Here is a 19,830-nt window from a genome sequence, read left to right on the forward strand (position 1 = left end):
TGCCATGATTGGAGGGTGGGTTGTAGGGGGGCGTGGACCTGACCAGGTAGTCACGGAGGGAACGGTCTTTGCGGAACACGGAAAGGAGTGGGGAGGGAAATATATCCCTGGTGGTGGGGTCTGTTTGGAGGTGGCGGAAATGTCGGCGGATGATTTGGTTTATGCAAAGGTTGGTAGGGTGGAAGGTGAACACCAGGGGTGTTCTGTCCTTGTTACGGTTGGAGGGGTGGGGTCTGAGGGCGGAGGTGCGGGATGTAGCCGAGATGCGTTGGAGGGCATCTTTAAACACCTGGGAAGGGACATTGCGGTCTCTAAAGAAGGAGGCCATCTGGTGTGTTCTGTGGTGGAACTGGTCCTCCTGGGAGCAGATCCGGCGGAGGCGGAGGAATTGGGAATACGGGATGGCATTTTTGCAAGAAGTAGAGTGGAAAGAGGTGTAATCCAGGCAGCTGTGGGAGTCGGTGGGTTTGTAAAAAATGTCAGTGTCAAGTCGGTCATCATTAATGGAGATGGAGAGGTCTAGGAAGGGGAGGGAGGTGTCAGAGATGGTCCAGGTAAATTTAAGGTCAGGGTGGAATGTGTTGGTGAAGTTGATGAATTGCTCGACCTCCTCGTGGGAGAACGAGGTGGCGCCAATGCAGTCATCAATGTCGCGGAGGAAGAGGTAGGGAGTGGAGCCGGTGTAATTACGGAAGATCAACTGCTCTATGTAGCCAACAAAGAGACATCAATCTAGTTCAGTCACCATTATCACGTGAACATAAGATCTGTATAGGAGCCAAAAGCCTCCTGACATATGTGTACAAGGATAGTTGCACAAGCTGTTGATAATAAACACATGAATTGAAATGGCCTATCTACTGATAAAATTGTATTTTTCTCATGGTTGCCTCCTCCTAAAGAGAAAACCGAGGAAATGGGTGTATGAAGATAAGAAACATTCTACATGAGTATGCAATTTTTAAAAAAGTCTTTTTAATGCAGAACATTTAATTTTAAGGGGATGTAGCCAGGGTGGAGCTGGTGGATTCAAGAGCTAGAAAATGGATTTGGAAAGGGAACCTCATCTTGGCAAGTTTGGAGGGAACAACAAATTTCTAGGAAGCTATTTAATATGTGCAGAGGTCATTAGGTCTCACTTTCACCCGACATTTTGAGTTTTAACAGCCAGCACTGAAGTTCTCTGAATCATGCCAGAGTCTATAAGGTGAAAGCACAGTAGAAAGTAATTGAATACTAAATTTGCTGGGTCACTCTTATCAGCTATCTTATAGCTACGTTGAAAGGCTTCTGTGCTTAGAACTCCTTCCATAGGCCTGAAATCATTACTTTGCATGTCAAATTCAAAATGCTAGTGTTATTTTTAAATGCCTTGGATTACACTCAATGACATCTCAATTTCTCTGCTGTTAGTCTTCACTGCATAACAGAAGAAATGTTCACAACAGTAGTCTAAATGCCTGAGGATGAAAAGGAGGATCAGGAGGTGGAGTCGCATGCAGTCATAAAACCTGCAGCTGTTCAGCTGCCTGCCAGGGAAACTTGCTACAGGTATATCCGGACATGTTTTATTTATCACATATGTGTTAAACCATTGCTGACTGGCTCTGTGAACTCCCTAGCCTAAAAACACTCTTCAATTCAGTATTCAACCGGTCAGTCATGACATTCATACCTTTTGCTCTGCATTGCAGCTGATCATAACATTTACTTTGAAGGTATTAACAAGGAGAATGCAGGGTGCAACAAACTAGAGCCCAGGAATCTGAGGAATTTCAGTTAAGTCTTTCATTCATTCCAATTAACTTCATCGTGCAATTATCATTGACATAAGCACCCCAGCCATATCGTCTTTCTCAAATAATAAGTACTTCTAATGTTTCCTCCAGTATCTACCAACTCCTATGAATTCAGCAGAACTGCAGCAGGAGGATCATTCCCCTGAAACATACAAACATACAAAAACAGAAATTGCTTGGGAAACTTAACAAGTCTGGCAGCATCTGTGGAGAGAAAACAGAGTTAATGTTTCAAGTCCAGTGACCCTTCTTCAGAAGGTTCTAGGTGGTGGACTATGGTGAGGGAAAGTCTGCACAAAAGCTAGAAAAGCACAGGAGAAAGAGAACAGCAGAAAACCTGGAAAGCAACAAAGAAATTAATCAGTCATAGTGGATAATATATTAAGATGAATTGGAAGTTGTTATAGGGATGGGGAAGAAAAGAGGACTCAGAAAGTCCTCCAAGAGAAAGTATGCCAGGGAACGGGGTAAAGTTGATACCAATAAAGGATCCAAATAGCAGGAGCTTGGCCCAACTACTACTGTAGAAGGTCATGAGAACCAAGAGGTTTGTATATGTTTTGTGATTATGTTACATTCAATATCTTTGATGGTTACTATTTGTAGAATACTGTATTCAAAGCTATCCTAATAGCTCTACTTATAAAAGTAGCATACTGACGATGCACTGCACACATTGTGTCTGTGAGCTTCTTTCCATTTCAGTGAAGTGTAAAATGTATCTGCCCCTTACCCCAATGTTAATAGCTCCTGTGCCACGAGATTGAATGGAGAATGGTTGAATACTTTTGACCTTAACCACGACTGGCATAATTAGATTAGATTCCCTACAGCGTGGAAACAGGCCCTTTGGCCTAGCAAGTCCACACCAACCCTCCAAAGAGTAACCCACCCAGATTCATTTCCCTCTGACGAATGCAGCTAACACTCTGGGCAATTTAGCATGGCCAATTCACCTGACCTGCATATCTTTGGACTGTGGGAGAAAACCAGAGAACATGCAAACTCCACACAGAAAGTCACCAGAGGTTGGAAACGAACCTGGGACCCTGGTGCTGTGAGGCAGCAGTGCTAACCACTGAGCCACCATGCCACCCCATGCATATGTGCATGTGCCATTGTACTTGAAATAGCTTATTGCTGTTTAGAATGGCTTCACCATGTTAGAATTTGTCCTTGGCATCTGCAAAATCAGAGAGTCACTGCCTTATGGGCTTTCTACATCCTAAAGAATAATTCATCTTGCTCCTCAATGTGGCCTAATGCTTAGGGACTTGCAGACACTTGGTCAGTTTTATCTTTTCTGTGCTGTAAAAGCAACCCCTACTGGTCTTTCTCTCAGCATCAAAAGAAGCTCCAATGGTCAAAATTAGACAAGAATGGAACCTGTTTCAACAATACTTTGACTTCAAAACCCAGTTATTTACAGTCACATAAAACAATCAATATAAGAGAAAATAAATCTCCAAAAATCCTGTACAAAGATATCCTGTATTGTCGTGCAATTGCCACAACAAAGAGATACATTGATGGTGAAAAAAAAATCTCTCTTCTCTGGAAATATTCAGAACTCCCCCGTGCACCATTAACTAAGGAAACATTTCCACTACCAATAATGAGTTTAATATTAATGTTTAAAATGATCTCAGGAAACAAAACAAACCCTTCCTAATGACAGATCACTTGCAGATTAAAGATGATATTTTGGAGAAAAAAAAGGGCTTAAATGTTAATGAGCAAATAAACCAATTGTCAACAGCTTGCAAATGATAATGCTACGCAAGAACGTGTCTTATGAATCCTGGTCCAGAAGTCTGCATCTTTATCTAATGGTGCATTTCTAATGGAGGTAAAAACAATGACTGCAGATGCTGGAAACCAGATTCTGGATTAGTGGTGCTGGAAGGGCACAGCAGTTCAGACAGCATCTGAGGGTCAGGAAACTGATGAAGGGCTTTTGCCCGAAACGTCGATTTTACTGCTCCTCGGATGTGGCCTGTACTGCTGTGCTCTTCCAGCACCACTGATCCATTTCTAATGGAGTTCTAGTCTGCAGGTAAAATGCCATCATTGTGGTGTTATGTCACATGGAACTGGAGCCTGAATGTGCAGGGTTGCGAAAGATGTCCTCTCGTACCATCTTTCTACGTAGCTATGTTTATAAAACCTAACAAAGTTCATTCACCTGAGAAGAGCCTGGAAACATGGCTGTCCGTGAAAGGGGTGACAAGAAGAGCTAGCTATTTACTGTGGACTGAATAAAAACAACGAAAGAAAGATAAAACAAAAACAGAAATTGCTGGAAAACCTCAGCAGGTCTGGCAGCATCTGTGGAGAGAAATCAGAGTTAACATTTCAAATCCAGTGACCCTTCCTCAGATCCTTCCAGCATCTGCAGTTTTTCAGTTTTTTCGAAAGGAAAGTAAAATACTTGTGTTTTTCCACTGCCTTTCTTCCCCATGTTGGAAGCCTCTTGATCCATGTGCTAAAATAAAAAAATGTTATTGCCCAGTGAAAGCATGAAGCATTATGTCTTGTGAAGGGTGATATAGCCCACACTGAATCACTGCAAGGTAGAGATGAATGATAACATGACACTTGATTTATACCATAATTAATATCTGAATGATTCTCAAGTATAGTTTTTGACCTGACCTCAATTTTAGCTTCATATAAATTCTGCTCACATCTCCAGCAAGACAGAAACGATCTATATCTCTTAAATTAAAATATCCATGTATGACATTTTGAGAAATTAATGTAGATTGTAACACAGCAGCAAGCTATTCAAGATCATTCAAAATGTGGCATTTTCAACATTAAATAAATAAGTTTTATATTGAGAAAGTTATATTTAATCATTAAAATGAGTGCAGAAAATATTTATTTTCATAACGATAGCTCAAACTATAAGGTACTGAAACAAGATTTTTTTGCACTTATCATATCATAATAACCAAATTCTGATCATGGTTGCAAGGTATCTTCTACAGAATATAAAATTTAAAACCAGAAACAAATAAAGTGCTGATAATCAGTAAGTTAGTCACAAATTGAATAATTCTGACAGATTGGTCCACTGTAGGATATGAATGAGTATTTAATTTCAAGGTTTGACAGCTCTGTGAAAAATGTAAGTATGCAAGATAAATGTGAGATTGCTAGGAGGGTAAGGTTCCAGGTTCCAGGTGGATAAGAGATTCAGTGCCAAAGAGAGGACTAGGTTGATTGGGAATAGTTGCCAGGTCAGTAAGCTGCTGGTTGGGCAGGGAAAGGGTATCGGGTAAGTAGAATGTCAGGTGAGTTTGCGCGCTAAGTGGGTAGAAAGAAGGGTGCTAGAAGTGTAGGGTGTCAGGTAAATAGGTTGCCAGAGCAAATGGTCGCAACTGGGTCAGGTTCATCTTCTGAGGAAGAGTCATCAGACTCGAAACATTAACTCTGCTTTCTTCCCGCCAGACCTGCTGACTTTCAGGAGAAATTTCTGTTTTGGTTTCAGGTTAAAGATGAATTGTTTAAATGAGGTCAGGACAGAAGGAAATATTACCTCTGGAAGAGGCACAGGGTGTCTTGGCAGGAGATGTTCAGGTCCGATGGCACAAGAAAAGGGGTCAGCTTTGGCAACAGAGGGCAGGGTGTTGACTTCACTGTGGGATAGAGGGCCCTGGGTGGCTGCTGGATTTGGTGGTGGGTTGAGTGGGACAGGGGAGATGTTAAATCTGGCAGAAGGGTAGAGGTCTTGGGTCTTGGTATGGTGAGGTGCAGGAATGATGTTGGGTCCACCATTGATGGAAGGTGTGATTGAGTCTGGTGGAGGGTGGATGTTTATAAACTGGTGTTTCAGTCTACACACGATTGGATAAACATTTGGAAGATGTTTACAAAACAGGACTTTGCTCTCAACAGTCAATTCAGGGAAACCTGGAAACAAACTGAATATCCCAATTGGAAGAAAATCAGAAATATCAAATAGTGTCAGAAATGTTTCCACTTAACCAAGAAAAACAAAATACATTACATCCGTGAGGTTGATTTGAGTTGCCATTTGTCGTAGACATCTGAGATTCCATACACCCATTCTCTAAAGAAAACTCACTCTTCCTTCTTCCTGACAACTGTTTGAGACTGTGCCAGATCATTTGGTATTCCATTTAATCCTGAGGTGAACTTCCCACCAAATACCTATTCCTTATCCATTAGCCATGTCAGCTCAATATATCCACTGCTGAGACTCTTTATCTGTACATTTACATCCACAACCTTTCAACTGTCTTGGGCAAAAACACTGGAATTCCATCCGCTGAAAATATACCTGTTCGACCAAGTTTTGTGTCATTTATTCTCAAATGTCCTATTTGGCTCCGTGCCAATGTTATTTGAAATATTTATACATAAATATATGCTCATAAGCATAGCGGGTGGTTATGATAACGGGATTGTTTGCATATCTCCGGCAGCCAAGGTCCAAGCGACAAGCGTTCTATCTGAGTTTGTTCAGATATGTTATGGCCACCTACTGGTGCAGGTGACCCAGCCCAGAGGTGTGAACTTTACCACTGCAGTAGAAGAGTCGATGCATCCAAGGCATGTGTGTGACGTTATCAACGCTTAATGGAACGAAGTCTTGTTACCTGTATGTGAACAGAATTTTCATTTTGTGGTTCCAATTGAAAAGAATAAGAAGGTAGATGTTATCAAAAGAATCGGCTTTAAGAGTGCAAGGGTAGTGCTGGATAAAGATTGGACTACTTTAAAACGATCTAGAATTATTTAGATTTTGAAATGATGCAGTTCTGCAAACTTGTGGCTGCCCTCCAACGGCCAAATCGCTGCAGTTTGACGGAAGAGAGTTACTGCCCGTTCTCCCACTGTCACTAACATGCGGGATTACGATAAAATCACCGCTTTTTTCGGAGAATGGGGACCTTACCAGATCCTCACCTTCTTCGTTTTGAGCCTCAGTGTCTTTCCCAATGGCTTCGGTGGAATGTCCATAGTTTTTGTCGGGGATATTCCTGAACACCGCTGTTTAATTCCCGGGAACCTCAACCTGAGTGAAGCGTGGATGAACCGCACGATCCCTCTGGAACAAGACAAGGACAAACTCCAGTACAGCAAATGTAGACGGTACCGTTTGGATGTGATCAGGAACCTCTCGGAGATATTCCCTGACCCAGATTCCGTCAATATTTCTGAGGTGGGACAGGAGCCCTGTTTGGATGGATGGGTGTACAGTAAGGAGCAGTACATCTCCACCATCGTCAGCGAGGTAAGCGGCTGGAGCAACCACAGGGTTAGACTGGGAGTAGTTTGTGAAGGTAAATATTTCCAAAAACCATAGAAGCTGTCTTTGTTTTCAAACATGGCCAAGAGATCATAATTCTTTATTTTGACTGGCCTTGGGGACAGACTAATTTTATTGTCTTACCTTGATGTTGGAAATTTGAACCGAAAACTTGGTTTTAACTTTATTCCCGCGTCAACCTTTCTCCAGTTCGAAAACAAATTCCTGATTTATCTAATGTTCCATCGCCAACTTAATTCATTTGACGCAATCAGATATTCTACAAGAAAAGGTCATCCCCTCAAACTTAGGAGACAGCCTGTTAGAAGTCAGTTCAGAGCAAACTGTTTGAGAGTTGTGCACGGTATAAGTTAAAGGAGAAGCTGTGAAGGAAGCTGATCACCAGTGTTGTAGTTTTAAGAGATAATTGGATATAGATTTGTTTTCGGAAAGCTAGCTTCAACAAAAAAGGACACTGGAACCCTGTGTATAGGGTGGTAGGGTGGCTCAGTGGTTAGTATTACTCCCTCACAGCGCGAGGGACACGGGTTCGATTGCAGCCTTGGGTGACTTGTGTTGAGTTTGCAGTTTGTCAGCTTGGATTTCTTCCACGTATTGCGGATTTCTCATAATCTACAGATATGCTGGTTAGGTGAATCGGCCATCGTAAAATTGCCCATAGTGTGTGGGTTGGGTGCATTAGTTAGTGGTGAATATAGAGCAAGAGGGTGGGTCAACGTGGACTTGTAATGCCACACCATAGGGATTCTATGATTCTGATTCTTTAGTAAGATACTTCATTGGTATTAGGATTGAAAATACCTTTTCAAGTTATACTCAGGATTTTTAGGTTTGATTTTGTTCTGCTTTACATGCGTAATTTTCCAGATTGTCTAGTAGATGCCAGTGTTGTAACCCATACTAGAAGAGCTTAGATAGGGGAGAGGCAAGTTCTGGAGCACATGTCTTCAGTACAATTGCCAGAATGTTGTCCGGCCTATTGCTTTTGCAGGACCCAGTGCCTCCATTTGATTGGATTTGATTTATGTGCAGGTACATATACCATATATACTCAAGTAATAGTCAAATGTTTTCATTACTTTGAAGTTTGAATTTATGGGGTCAACCATTAATTACATGGATATTACTTTTGAGGGGCTGAAATTCATGCCTGTCAAAATTCATACAATATCATTAGCAGAAGCCCAACTGATCTCTAAAGGAATAAAGAAGTTAAAACCAAAGAATGAAAACCCAGCGTGGCACCCACCAGGCAGCGGATTGGAAGACTGGGAGTGGAGTGAAACAATTGGCAGACTGGAAAACTGGAGCGGGACTTTTATATATGGAAAATTCCAGGTTATTTGGTCAAAATTTGAGGGTTGACTTTTACGTGAGTTTGACTATTGCTCGGGTATGTATGGTACCTAAGCGCAGTGAAAGGTTTTGTTTTGTACAGGCAGATCATAGCAAACAAGGGCATACAGATCATAGGGTGCTTAGACAGAGTGAGGCACACAAGGTTACAACTGAACAGAAGGTGTACAAGGCAAGATCAGCTTTCCCAAGGTCAACATTATTTGAAGTTAGAGAGGTCCATTCATCAATCTAATAGCAGGGAAGAAGCTGTTCTTGAATCTGCTGGCATGTGTGTTTAAACTTCTGTAACTTCTGCCTGATGGAAGAAACTGGAAAAAAGTATAACTGAGGTGGGAGGGTTTTTTGATGATGTCGGCAGCCTTTCCGTAACAATGCAAAGTGTAAATGCATCATTTCTTGATATGATGTGAAGTGAATTGAATTGTTTGAAGACTGGCATCTGTAATGCTGGGGACCACAGGAGGAGGCTAAGATGGATCATCCACTCAGCACCTCTGGCTGAAGATTGATGCAAATCTTTCAGCCTCTTCTTGGGTTCTTCTGTCATTAAGTGTGGGGATATTTTTGGAGACTTCATCACCAGTGAGTTATTTAATTATCCACTACCATTCATGAGGACTGAGAGCACTTAGATCTGATCCATTGGCTTTGGGATCACTTAGCCTCTGTCTATCATTTGCTGTTTATCCTTTTTCACATGAAACTGTTTGGTAGTTTCACCATTTTCAGGTATGCCTGGTTCCACTCCTGGCATGGCCTCCTGCACTCTCCGTTGAACCAGGGTTGATCTCCTGGCTTGATGGTAATGGCTGATTCGGGACTATGCAGGGCCATGAGGTTACAGATTATGCTGGAGTACAATTCTGCAGCAGTTGATGGTCCACAGTGCCTCGTCAATGCCCAGTCTTGAGTTGCTAGATCTGTTCAAAGTCTGTCCCTTTTCAAATGGGAAGTGATAGTGCCATACATCATGGAGGGTGTTCTCAGTGGGAAGGCAGAACTTTGTCTCCACAAGGTGGTCACTCTTACTGATACTGTCATGACAGGTGCATCTGTAGCTAGCAGAGTGGTAAGGGCGAGATCAAGTACAAGGGTCAATGAAGTCAGGTCAGTGATATAAGGTTTCTGCAAAGTCTGCATTAATCTCCCTGCTCTGTGGATGACATATAAACATTGCTCGTCCATCAATTATTGTACCACTGAATCATTTACACTGAGATACTGATCCACTCTTATTGATCCACATTCAAACTTGGCAACTATTTACATATAATCAGAGTTTGTCATAGTTAGTAGCTCATTGCTGTCAGTATTTCTGCTCTTTACAGTAAACATTCTTACCATCTTTGGAACACATCTGGGAAGTCAACCATTTTGGGAGGATTGGGAGTTGAGTTTCCAGTTTTCATTCCATTCATCATACTAATGATGATAAGCTATGTTGGAGTTGAGTAGATCAGTAATTCAGCAAAACGTAAAATGTCAGATTCCACTCATTCCTGTCAGCAAGCAGGTTGAGTTTATACCGATTGGGGTTTAGAAGAATTAGAGGAGACCTTATTGAAAAACATATGAGATTCTTAAGGGGCTTTACAGGGTAGATGGGGAAAGGTTATTTTCCCTTGTGGCAGAGTCTAGGACAAGGGGGCATAATCTTAGAGGCAAAAGTGAGTACTGCAGATGCTGGAGATTAGAGTCAAGAGTGTGTTGCTGGAAGGTCAGGCAGCATCTGAGGAGCAGGAAAATCGACATTTCGGGCAAATAGCTCAGAGTTAGACATTGCCCATTTAAGACAGTGCTAGGCAGGAATTTTACTCTCTTGGAAGGTAATGAATCTTTTTAGTGAGTGAGTTATTTATTGTCACATATAGCTGGAAAAATACAGTGAAAAGTGTTTTGTCGCCACAATCCAGCACCATTTTGAATTACAGAAAGGAAAAAAAAAGATGACACAGAGTTCATCTCTGTATAAAAGGTCTTCAAATACAACTCAAGGGCTTCTGCAAGGTCTCTGCAAAGTGGCCCGGGCCCCAAACAGGCCCCACTCCGGATACAACAACAACAAGCCCACCAAGAGTCCATGCATTAGGCCTACTGCAGCCAGGAGACCCTGTTCCTGGCACCAACTCTGCTATAGCCAACAACACGCTCTGAGCCAACAGCAGCCAGAAGCACCCACTCCAGGCACCATCATCACCACAGCCAATAGCGTGCCGAGTCCCTGAATCCACGCTCCATGCCTACTGCAGCCAGGCGTTTTCTCTCTGGGCGTCGCCACCATTGCAGATGCCCTGCTGACACCACTCCAGTTTCCCCATGATGCCAAAAGATGAAGAAAAGAGAGAGAGAGGGGAGGATACAGCCAGTTTGGAGCAGAGGGCTCAGGCTGTTGAGGTGGGTTGTTAAATATATTCAAGATATAATAGAAAACAGATTTGTAATTGTTTAGTGAATCAAAGATTATGTAGATACAGTAGTAAAGTGAAGGTGGAGATTATCAGATCAGCCATGCTCTCATTGAATGGCAGAGCAGATTTTATGGGCTGAATGGCCTACTTCTTCTCCTATGTTTTATAATGGGAAGGGAGTAGAAATTTATGTCTCTCTGTGTTCAGGTCTTTTCACAATCATTCTGAGATCTTCTACTCATTTTGAAATTCATTTGATATTTCACAAATAGCAATAAGTCATCTATAATTGTGAAATGCTGCTTTTTTTTAAGCAAATCTTCATAGTCAAGCCTTTTTTTTTAATCGAGGCAAACTTTGACACAAAATAATGATAGACGATTCTGTCCTATTTGATTGAGATTGTGTCATGTTTCAGGCCACTGTGCAACAATGGCTTTGGTGTATGAATTGACTTCTCCAGCAAAGGCTTCATTAACCATTATAAGGATGCTGCCAGTCTCTCTGAAGAGGGTATTTGCTGATGTTTGCAGCTTACCTTAAAAATATAAGGAGGAACAGCAAGCAGTCATTTGGCTACTGAACCCTTGCCTGTCATTTAACAAGGTCAAAGCTGATCTGATTATTTAATATTCCTGTCTCCTCCGACAATCTTTCAGCCCTTGCATCAAATCATTCAGCCTCTGAAGTCCACACTAACCCTCTTAAGAGTATCACACTCAAACCTACCCCATCCCTATAACTCTGCATTTCCTGTGGCTAATCCACCTAGCCTGCACACAATGGGCAATTTAGCATGACCAATCCAACTAACCTACACCCGTTGGACTGTCGGAAGAAACCAATGCTGATACAATAGAACATAAAAACTCTACACAAACTGAGGGTGGAATCGAGCCCAGGTCCCTGGTACTGTGAAGTGGCAGTGCTAACCACTGAGCCACCATGCTACCCACAAACTGAATCACTCACTTATCTTTACCTCTGCCTTAAAATATTCTAAAACTCTACTTCCACTACCTTTGCAGGAAAAGAGTTCCTTCCAAGAGAGAAAGAAATTTCTCCTGAGCTCTGTCTTAAATGGGTGACTCATTGTTTTTAAACAGTGACTGTTCGAGATTGCCCCACGAGAGGAAAAATGTTTCCATCTCCACCCTGACAACAGCTTCAGAACCTTACATGCTTTTTCAATCAAGCTTTCTTATTCCAATGCCAGCAGATATAAGTCTAAAGTTTTCAACCTTACCTCATAAGCCAACCCATGTATTTTAGATATTAATCTAATAAACGTACTCTAAATCTTTTCCAAAATGTTTACATCATTCTTTATATAAGATCATATGCAGAATATCCAGATGTGATCTCACCAATGTCCTGTAAAACTGAAGTATAATCTCACTAACTTTGCATTTAATTGCCCTTCAATAAGGAATAACATTCTATTAGCTCTCCTAAAGAGAAATTCCACACAGGACCCCTCTGGCTCCTTGGGAAGAACCAATCAAATAATAGTTCAAAGCAGCTCCCCTGTTTTCCTTAAACTGCTCTGCACCCCCAGTCACTGGGAACAGAGCTTCCTGTGTAGTCCTGTTAGAATTTGAGAGATGTCTATGAGATCCATCTAATTCTTCTAAATGTCATTGAATATAGTCCTAACTGATCCAATTCCTTTTTATTTGTCATTTCTGCCATCCCAGTCTTGCCTTGACTATGTGTTTTATGGCCGTTAGGTGTCTCTTTTAAGGTACCTGTGATTAATTCTGCTTCATAGAGAGTTCTGCCTGCAATTTACAAGGACCAATGACATTGTCAACATTATTTTTGACCAGTGCTTGATCCCCATATATTTGTACAGTTTATATATTTCAGATGCACAATGATGTGATTAAAAATGATATAAGCCTGCCCTCTGCAGATGCATAATGGAAATAACTTGCTGCTTGTTATTGCATAGAAGTGGAGCCTGCAGTTTTGGCCATCACACTGACAAAGACTCCACCCACACTAAGCATGGTCCCAGCCATTATTCATTCACTGGTCATAGTCAGCTATCGACAGATCATGAAGGAAACGCAGGTCACATTGGTCACCGCAAGTATCCGGCTCTGCCTGGACCTCAGGTCTCCTAGCCAGGACTCCCTTTCTAGATAGCACCCCTTTCTAGATAGCCTTTCATACCCACCTCCCACAGTATCCCCTGTCCTTCTATATACTTCCGGCTAATCCTCCAATAGAAGTTCTCCCCTTTACCATCCTTGTCCCCTCCACAACACAGGTTGCTGCCTAAAATCACCATTGTTGATTCCTTACATCTTCCTATCCCTGTATTGGTCCCAGACACCTCTGTTCTGATGCTTATTCCACTGACTACTGGACTGACCGTGACAAACTCCCCGAGGCCTTAGTGAGACAGTCCCTCCAACCATGACCACCCCAAACAGATGACTGATCATGCCCAAGTCCCTGGACTGATTGCAGACACTACCATGTGGCAGACTGTGTACCAGGTTCCCCTAACTGACAGCAGCCCCAGTTGCTGAGCACTAATACTCTTTCACTTTGAGAGATGGCCATTTGATTGATGGCTGTATAAGCTGCTGACCACGCTGTAGGGATGAGATTGACACAGCACTGTACCATATATATCCATTACTTTGACTGTGGACAACGATGACAAGCTACCTGGCTTTGTGTCTTCACTAAGCAGCAAGGCAGGACAGAGATATTGTGAGCCTTTAAGCTCTAAATAAGGGGCCAGGACACAAAAGACAAAGTTAGACAAGGCAGGGATGCTGTGAGCAGTCAGGAATGTGCTAAGTGAATGAGCACTAAGAGAGTAGGAGAGCAACTCTGAGATGCACCATGGTCAATTCCACAAGGTAGATGCCTACTGCTATCAGTAGCAGCACAGCCTGGGAAGATTACACCTAAAATCTTCATCAACTTAAAGGCAACTTTGCCAACTCTTTCTGATCTAAGATAGGAGGGAAACCAGTCATTTACATTGAGTTCCTAGTATTTATCCTGAGAATCATCCACATGTCCATATGACTGAGAGAACCTCACTCTCTCAGTAACTGCACAAAGTATTCCAGTGTAATACAATGCTCTGCATTCACAAATGCTGCTTCCCTGGGCCTTTTTGTTTGTTCCCGAAAGAGTACTGCACATTACCAATAGCTGAAGCATCCATAGTAACAAGATCTAGGAAAGAGTGTTTATAGTGTGCCAGTATGTCTGTGGAAGTCAGCATATCTTTGATTTTTTTCAAAACTCATCATTTTAAACTGATCGCAACACCATTCCTAAAGGAAATATGTCAACATCTAAAGACCCATGCTCTAATGGATATATTTTGATGGTTGGATTTATTTTTCTAATTGTGTTGAGTATAAAGTGGAGACTTCTCCACTTTGTTTCTGTTATTTAAGGATTGTTTCTAATTTTTGTACATTTTAGCATCGCTTTTGTTTGTGTGGTTTTATTGCTCCATATAGAACATAGAACATTACAGCACAGTACAGGCTCTTCGGTCCTCAGTGTTGTGGCGACCTGTCATATCAATCTGAAGCCCATCTAACCTACACTATTCCATGTACTTCCATATGCTTGTCCAATGACGACTTAAATGTACTTAAAGTTGGTGAATCTACTACCGTTGCAGGCAAAGCATTCCATACTCTTACTACTCTCTGAGTAAAGAAACTTCTGACATCAGTCCTATATCTATCACCCCTCAATTTAACGCTATACCCCCTCGTGCTCGTCATCACCATACTTGGAAAAAGGTTCTCCCTGTCCACTCTATCTAACCCTCTGATTATCTTATATGTCTCTATTAAGTCACCTCTCAACCTTCTTCTCTCTAACGAAAACAGCCTCAAGTCCCTCAGTCTTTTGCCGTAAGACCTTCCCTCCATACCAGGCAACATCCTAGTAAATCTCCTCTGCACCCTTTCCAAAGCTTCCACATCCTTCTTATAATGTGGTGACCAGAACTGTACACAATACTCCAAGTGCGGCCGCACCAGAGTTTTGTACAGCTGTAGCATAACTTCATGGTTTTGGAACTCGATCCCTCTATTAAAAAAAGCTAAAACACTGTATGTCTTCTTAACAACCCTGTCAACCTGGGTGGCAACTTTCAAGGATCTGTGTACCTGGACACCGAGATCTCTCTGCTCATCTACACTACCAAGAATCTTACCATTAGCCCAATACTTTGCATTCCGGTTACTCCGACCAAAGTGAATCACCTCACACTTGTCCACATTAAACTTCATTTGCCACCTCTCAGCCCAGCTCTGTAGCTTATCTATGTCTCTCTGTAACCTACAACATCCTTTGTCACTATCCACAACTCCACTGACCTTAATGTCATCTGCAAATTTACTAACCCACCCTTCTACGCCCTCATCCAAGTCATTTTTAAAAATGAAGAACAGCAGTGGACCCAACACCAACCCTTGCGGCACACCACTGGTAACTGGACTCCAGGATGAACATTTCCCATCAACCACCACCCTCTGTCTTCTTTCAGCAAGCCAATTACTGACCCATACTGCTATATCTCCCACAATCCCATTCTTCCGCATTTTGTACAATAACCTACTGTGGGGAACCTTATTGACTGCCTTGCTGAAATCCATATACACCACATCAACCGGTTTACTCTCATCTACCTGTTTGGTCACCTTCTCAAAGAACTCAATAAGGTTTGTGAGGCACAACCTACCCTTCACAAAATCATGCTGACTCTCCCTAATCAAATTATTATTTTCTAGATGATTATAAATCCTATCTCTTATAACCTTTTCCAACACTTTACCAACAACTGAAGTAAGGCTCACTGGTCTATAGTTACTTGGGTTGTCTCTACTCCCCTCCTTGAACAGGGGAACCACATTTGCTATCCTCCAGTCTTCTGGCACTATTCCAATAGACAATGATGATTTGAAGATCAATGCCAAAGGCTCGGCAATTTCCTCCCTGGCTTCCCAGAGGATCCTAGAATAAATCCCATCCGGCCCAGGGCACTTATCTATTTTCACACTCTGCAGGATTTCTAATATCTCTTCCTTGTGAACCTCAATCACACCTAGTCTATTAGCCTGTATCTCAGTATTCTCCTCGACAACATTGTCATTTTCTAGAGTGAATACTGTCGAAAAACATTCATTAAGTGCTTCCCCTATCTCCTCTGACTCCACACACAACTTCCCACTACTATCCTTGATTGGCCCAAATCTTACTCTCGTCATTCTTTTATTCATTAAATACCTATAGAAAGCCTTAGGGCTTACCCTGATCCTATCCGCCAACAACTTCTCATATCTCCTCCTGGCTCTTCTGAGCTCTCTCTTTAGGGCTTTCCTGACTACCTTGTAACCCTCAAGCGCCCTAACTGAGCCTTCACATCTCATCCTAACATAAGCCTTCTTCTTCCTCTTGACTAGAGATTCCACTTCCTTCGTAAACCACGACTCCTGCGCTCTACAGCTTCCTCCCTGCCTGACAGAGAAATACTTATGTAGGACACACAGGAGCTTTTCCTTGAATAAGCTCCACATTTCTAATGTGCCTATCCCCTGCAGTTTCCTTCCCCATCCTATGCTTCCTAAATCTTGCCTAATCGCATCATAATTGCCTTTCCCCCAGCTGTAACTCTTGCCCAGTGGTATACACCTATCCCTTTCTATCACTAAAGTAAACCTAACAGAATTGTGATTGCTATCACCAAAGTGCTCACCTACTTCCAAGTCTAACACCTGGCTGGGGTCATTACCCAGTACCAAATCTAATGTGGCTTCGCCCCTTGTTGGCCTGTCTACATACTGTGTCAGGAAGCCCTCCTGCACACACTGGACAAAAACTGACCCATCTATAGTACTCGTACAATAGTGTTCCCAGTCAATATTTGGAAAGTTGAAGTCCCCCATGACAACTACCCTGTCTCTCTCACTCCTATCGAGAATCATCTTTGCTATCCTTTCATCTACATCTCTGGAACTATTCGGAGGCCTTTAGAAAACTCCCAATAGGGTGACCTCTCCTTTCCTGTTTCTAACCTCTGCCCATACTACCTCAGTTGACAAGTCCCTAAACATCCTTTCTGCAACTGAAATACTGTCCTTGACCAACAATGCCACACCTCCCCCCACCTTTTACCATCTTCTCTGTTCTTACTGAAACATCTAAATCCTGGAACCTGCAACAACCATTCCTGTCCCTGCTCTATCCATGTCTCCGAAATGGCTGCAACATTGAAGTCCCAGGTACCAACCCATGCTGCAAGTTCACCCACCTTATTCTGGATGCTCCTGGCGTTGAAGTAGGTACACTTCAAACCAACTTCTTGCTTGCCGGTGCCATCTTGCATCCCTGAGACTTGATTTCGGACCTCCCTACTCTCAAACCTTTTCTATACTTGAACTACAATTTTGGTTCCCACCCCCCTGCTGGATTAGTTTAAACCCACCTCAGTAGTCTTAGCGAATTCCCCCCCCCCCCAGGATATTGATAGCCCTCTGGTTCAGATGAAGACCATCCTGCTTGTAGAGGTCCCACCTACTCCAGAAAGAGCCCTAATTATCCAAGAATCCAAAACCCACCCTTCTGCACCATCCTGTAGCCACGTGTTCAACTCCTCTCTCTCCCTATTCCTTGCCTCACTAGCATGTGGCACGGGCAACAAACCAGAGACAACAACTCTGTTCGTCTTAGCTCTAAGCTTCTACCTGAGCTCCCCGAATTTCTGCCTTAAATCCCCATCTCTCTTCCTAACCTATGTGGACCACGACTTGGGGCTGCTCCCCTTCCCCCTTAAGGATCCCAAAAGTACAATCAGAGACATCACGAACCCTGGCACCTGGGAGGCAACACACCAACCATGAGTCTCTCTCATCCCCATCTGTCCTCCTATCTGTCTCCCTAACTATGGAGGTCCCAATGACTACCGCTCTGCTCCTCTTCCCCCTTCCCTTCTGAGCAGCAGGGACAGACTCTGTGCCAGAGCCCTGTATCCCAACTGCTTTCCCCTGGTAAGTTGTCCTCCCCAACAGTATCCAAAATGGTGTACTTATTGTTGAGGGCAATGGCCACAGGGGATCCCTGCACTGCCTGCCTGTTCCCTTTCCGTCCCCTGACTGTAACCCATCTGCCTTTTTCTTAAAAGGAAAGAGGGAGAAAAATTGGTTTGCATTGAAATAAGTAAGAAAATCATGGAAAAATATACATTTTAATGGAATTCTTGCAGCAACAAACAAATTAAGGAGAGACCATCCTGCAAAGTCTCGTCTAATTTGTACCAGTAATGGTTCAAAATTTTTACTGTACAAATTGCCAAGTATATTTACCACATGTACATAAAGATAAACAAAAGCAGAGATGGCAAGTTTAAACCGTAAATTATCTAGTGGGCATTCCCTGGCAGGCGTACTGATAATAAATATGTCAGTTTTGCTAAAATTCAACTTATACCCAGAAATCTTACTGAAAGATTTTAAAATTAAAAGTACAATGGGAATGGAGAGAGACAAGTTCAAGACAAATAGCAAAAGGTCATCTGCATAGAGAGTAACCTTCAATTCCATACAATTTCTAGTAAATCCAGAGAAATCAGGATGAGTCTGTGGAGCAATAGACAGAGGTTCAATACAATGGCAAACAGCAATGGACCCAAAGAACAACCTTGTCAAATGGAACAATAAAGGTGGAAATAATCAGAATTCATGTTATGAGTCTTAACAGAAGCCTGGATGATGCATAGAGTAGTTTGATCCAAGAAATAAACTTTTCCCCAAAGCCAAATTTCTCCAATATAAAAAAAAGATAATTCCATTCCACTCTATCAAAGGCTTTTTCAGCATCGAAAGATATCAAAGCCTCAGGGAGAGTGGATGGGGAGAATTGTAAACAATGTTAAATACCCACCTAAGATTAAAACGGAGTGCCTATTGCGCATAAATCCAGTTTGATCCAAGGATATGATAGATGGAAGGATGGTTTCCAAATGTCGGACCAATAGCTTTGACAATAATTTAAAGGCAACATTTAGCAGACTTATAGGATGGTATGAACCACACAGTAAGGGGTCTTTGCCTTTCTTTAAAAGCAAAGAAATTGATGCCTGAGTTAAAGATTGAGGAACAGAGCCAGAATTAAACGCTTCAACAAACACATTTACCAAAAGCGGAGCCAGCTTTTTCCAAAATGTTTTGTAAAACTCGGCTAGAAAACCATCAGCTCCAGGACTTTTACCACTTTGTAGTGATCTAGCCGTAGCCTCAAGCTCTATCGCTGTGATTGGTTGTTCAAATTCCTTTGCCACATCTTGAATAATAGAGGAACGCTAATCTTATCAAAAACCGTATCAAAATCTGTTGTAGCGGAAGAACATTCAGATGAATAAAGTGAAATGTAAAATTCCTTAAAAGTCTTGTTGATTTCTAATCGGTCTGATATGACTCCGGAATTAGCCTTAATTTGTGGGATTAATTGAGATGAGGACATTTGGTGCAACTGATGTGCCAACAATTTAATAGTCCCATCTCCTTGTTCATAAAATTTAGACCGAGAGTGAAGTAAGAGCTCGGTGGTGTATTGTGACATTACAACATCATACTTGGCCTGAAGGGATATGCATTCTTTATTTACTTCTGAAGACTTAGAGATTGCATAAAGAGAGTCTAACTGAGACAGACGTCATGCTTACCATGCGAAATCGACGTTTCGGGCAAAAGCCCTTCATCAGGAAGGGCTTTTGCCCGAAACGTTGATTTCGCTGCTCGTTGGATGCTGCCTGAACTGCTGTGCTCTTCCAGCACCACTAATCCAGTATTTGGTTTTCAGCATCTGCAGTCATTGTTTTTACCGTCGTGCTTACCATGCCAGTTTCTCTCTCCTGAGTCTATTCTTATGTGCTGCATAAGAAATTATTTCACTCCTGATGAATGCCTTCAGG

The 19,830-nt window shown here is 42.3% G+C and overlaps 1 protein-coding gene across 6 annotated transcripts in view; it reads left to right on the forward strand.

Moving 5' to 3' along the window:
- Positions 1-6,419: 6,419 nt before the first annotated feature.
- Positions 6,420-19,830, forward strand: part of LOC140492002 (organic cation/carnitine transporter 2-like) — a 115,411-nt gene continuing 102,000 nt past the window's right edge. For 5 of the 6 annotated variants that reach the window (XR_011963464.1, XM_072590583.1, XM_072590580.1 and 2 more), the window contains exon 1: positions 6,421-7,065. Coding sequence is in view for 5 of the 6 variants with exons in the window: in XM_072590583.1 (XP_072446684.1) it covers positions 6,676-7,065 (390 nt within the window). In the remaining variant the exon portion in view is untranslated. Of the gene's footprint in view, positions 7,066-19,830 lie in introns of all 6 variants that reach the window. The other variant, XM_072590581.1, reaches the window with a different exon arrangement.

The sequence above is a fragment of the Chiloscyllium punctatum genome, chromosome 20, assembly GCF_047496795.1.
Source record: "Chiloscyllium punctatum isolate Juve2018m chromosome 20, sChiPun1.3, whole genome shotgun sequence".
NCBI lineage: Eukaryota > Metazoa > Chordata > Chondrichthyes > Orectolobiformes > Hemiscylliidae > Chiloscyllium > Chiloscyllium punctatum.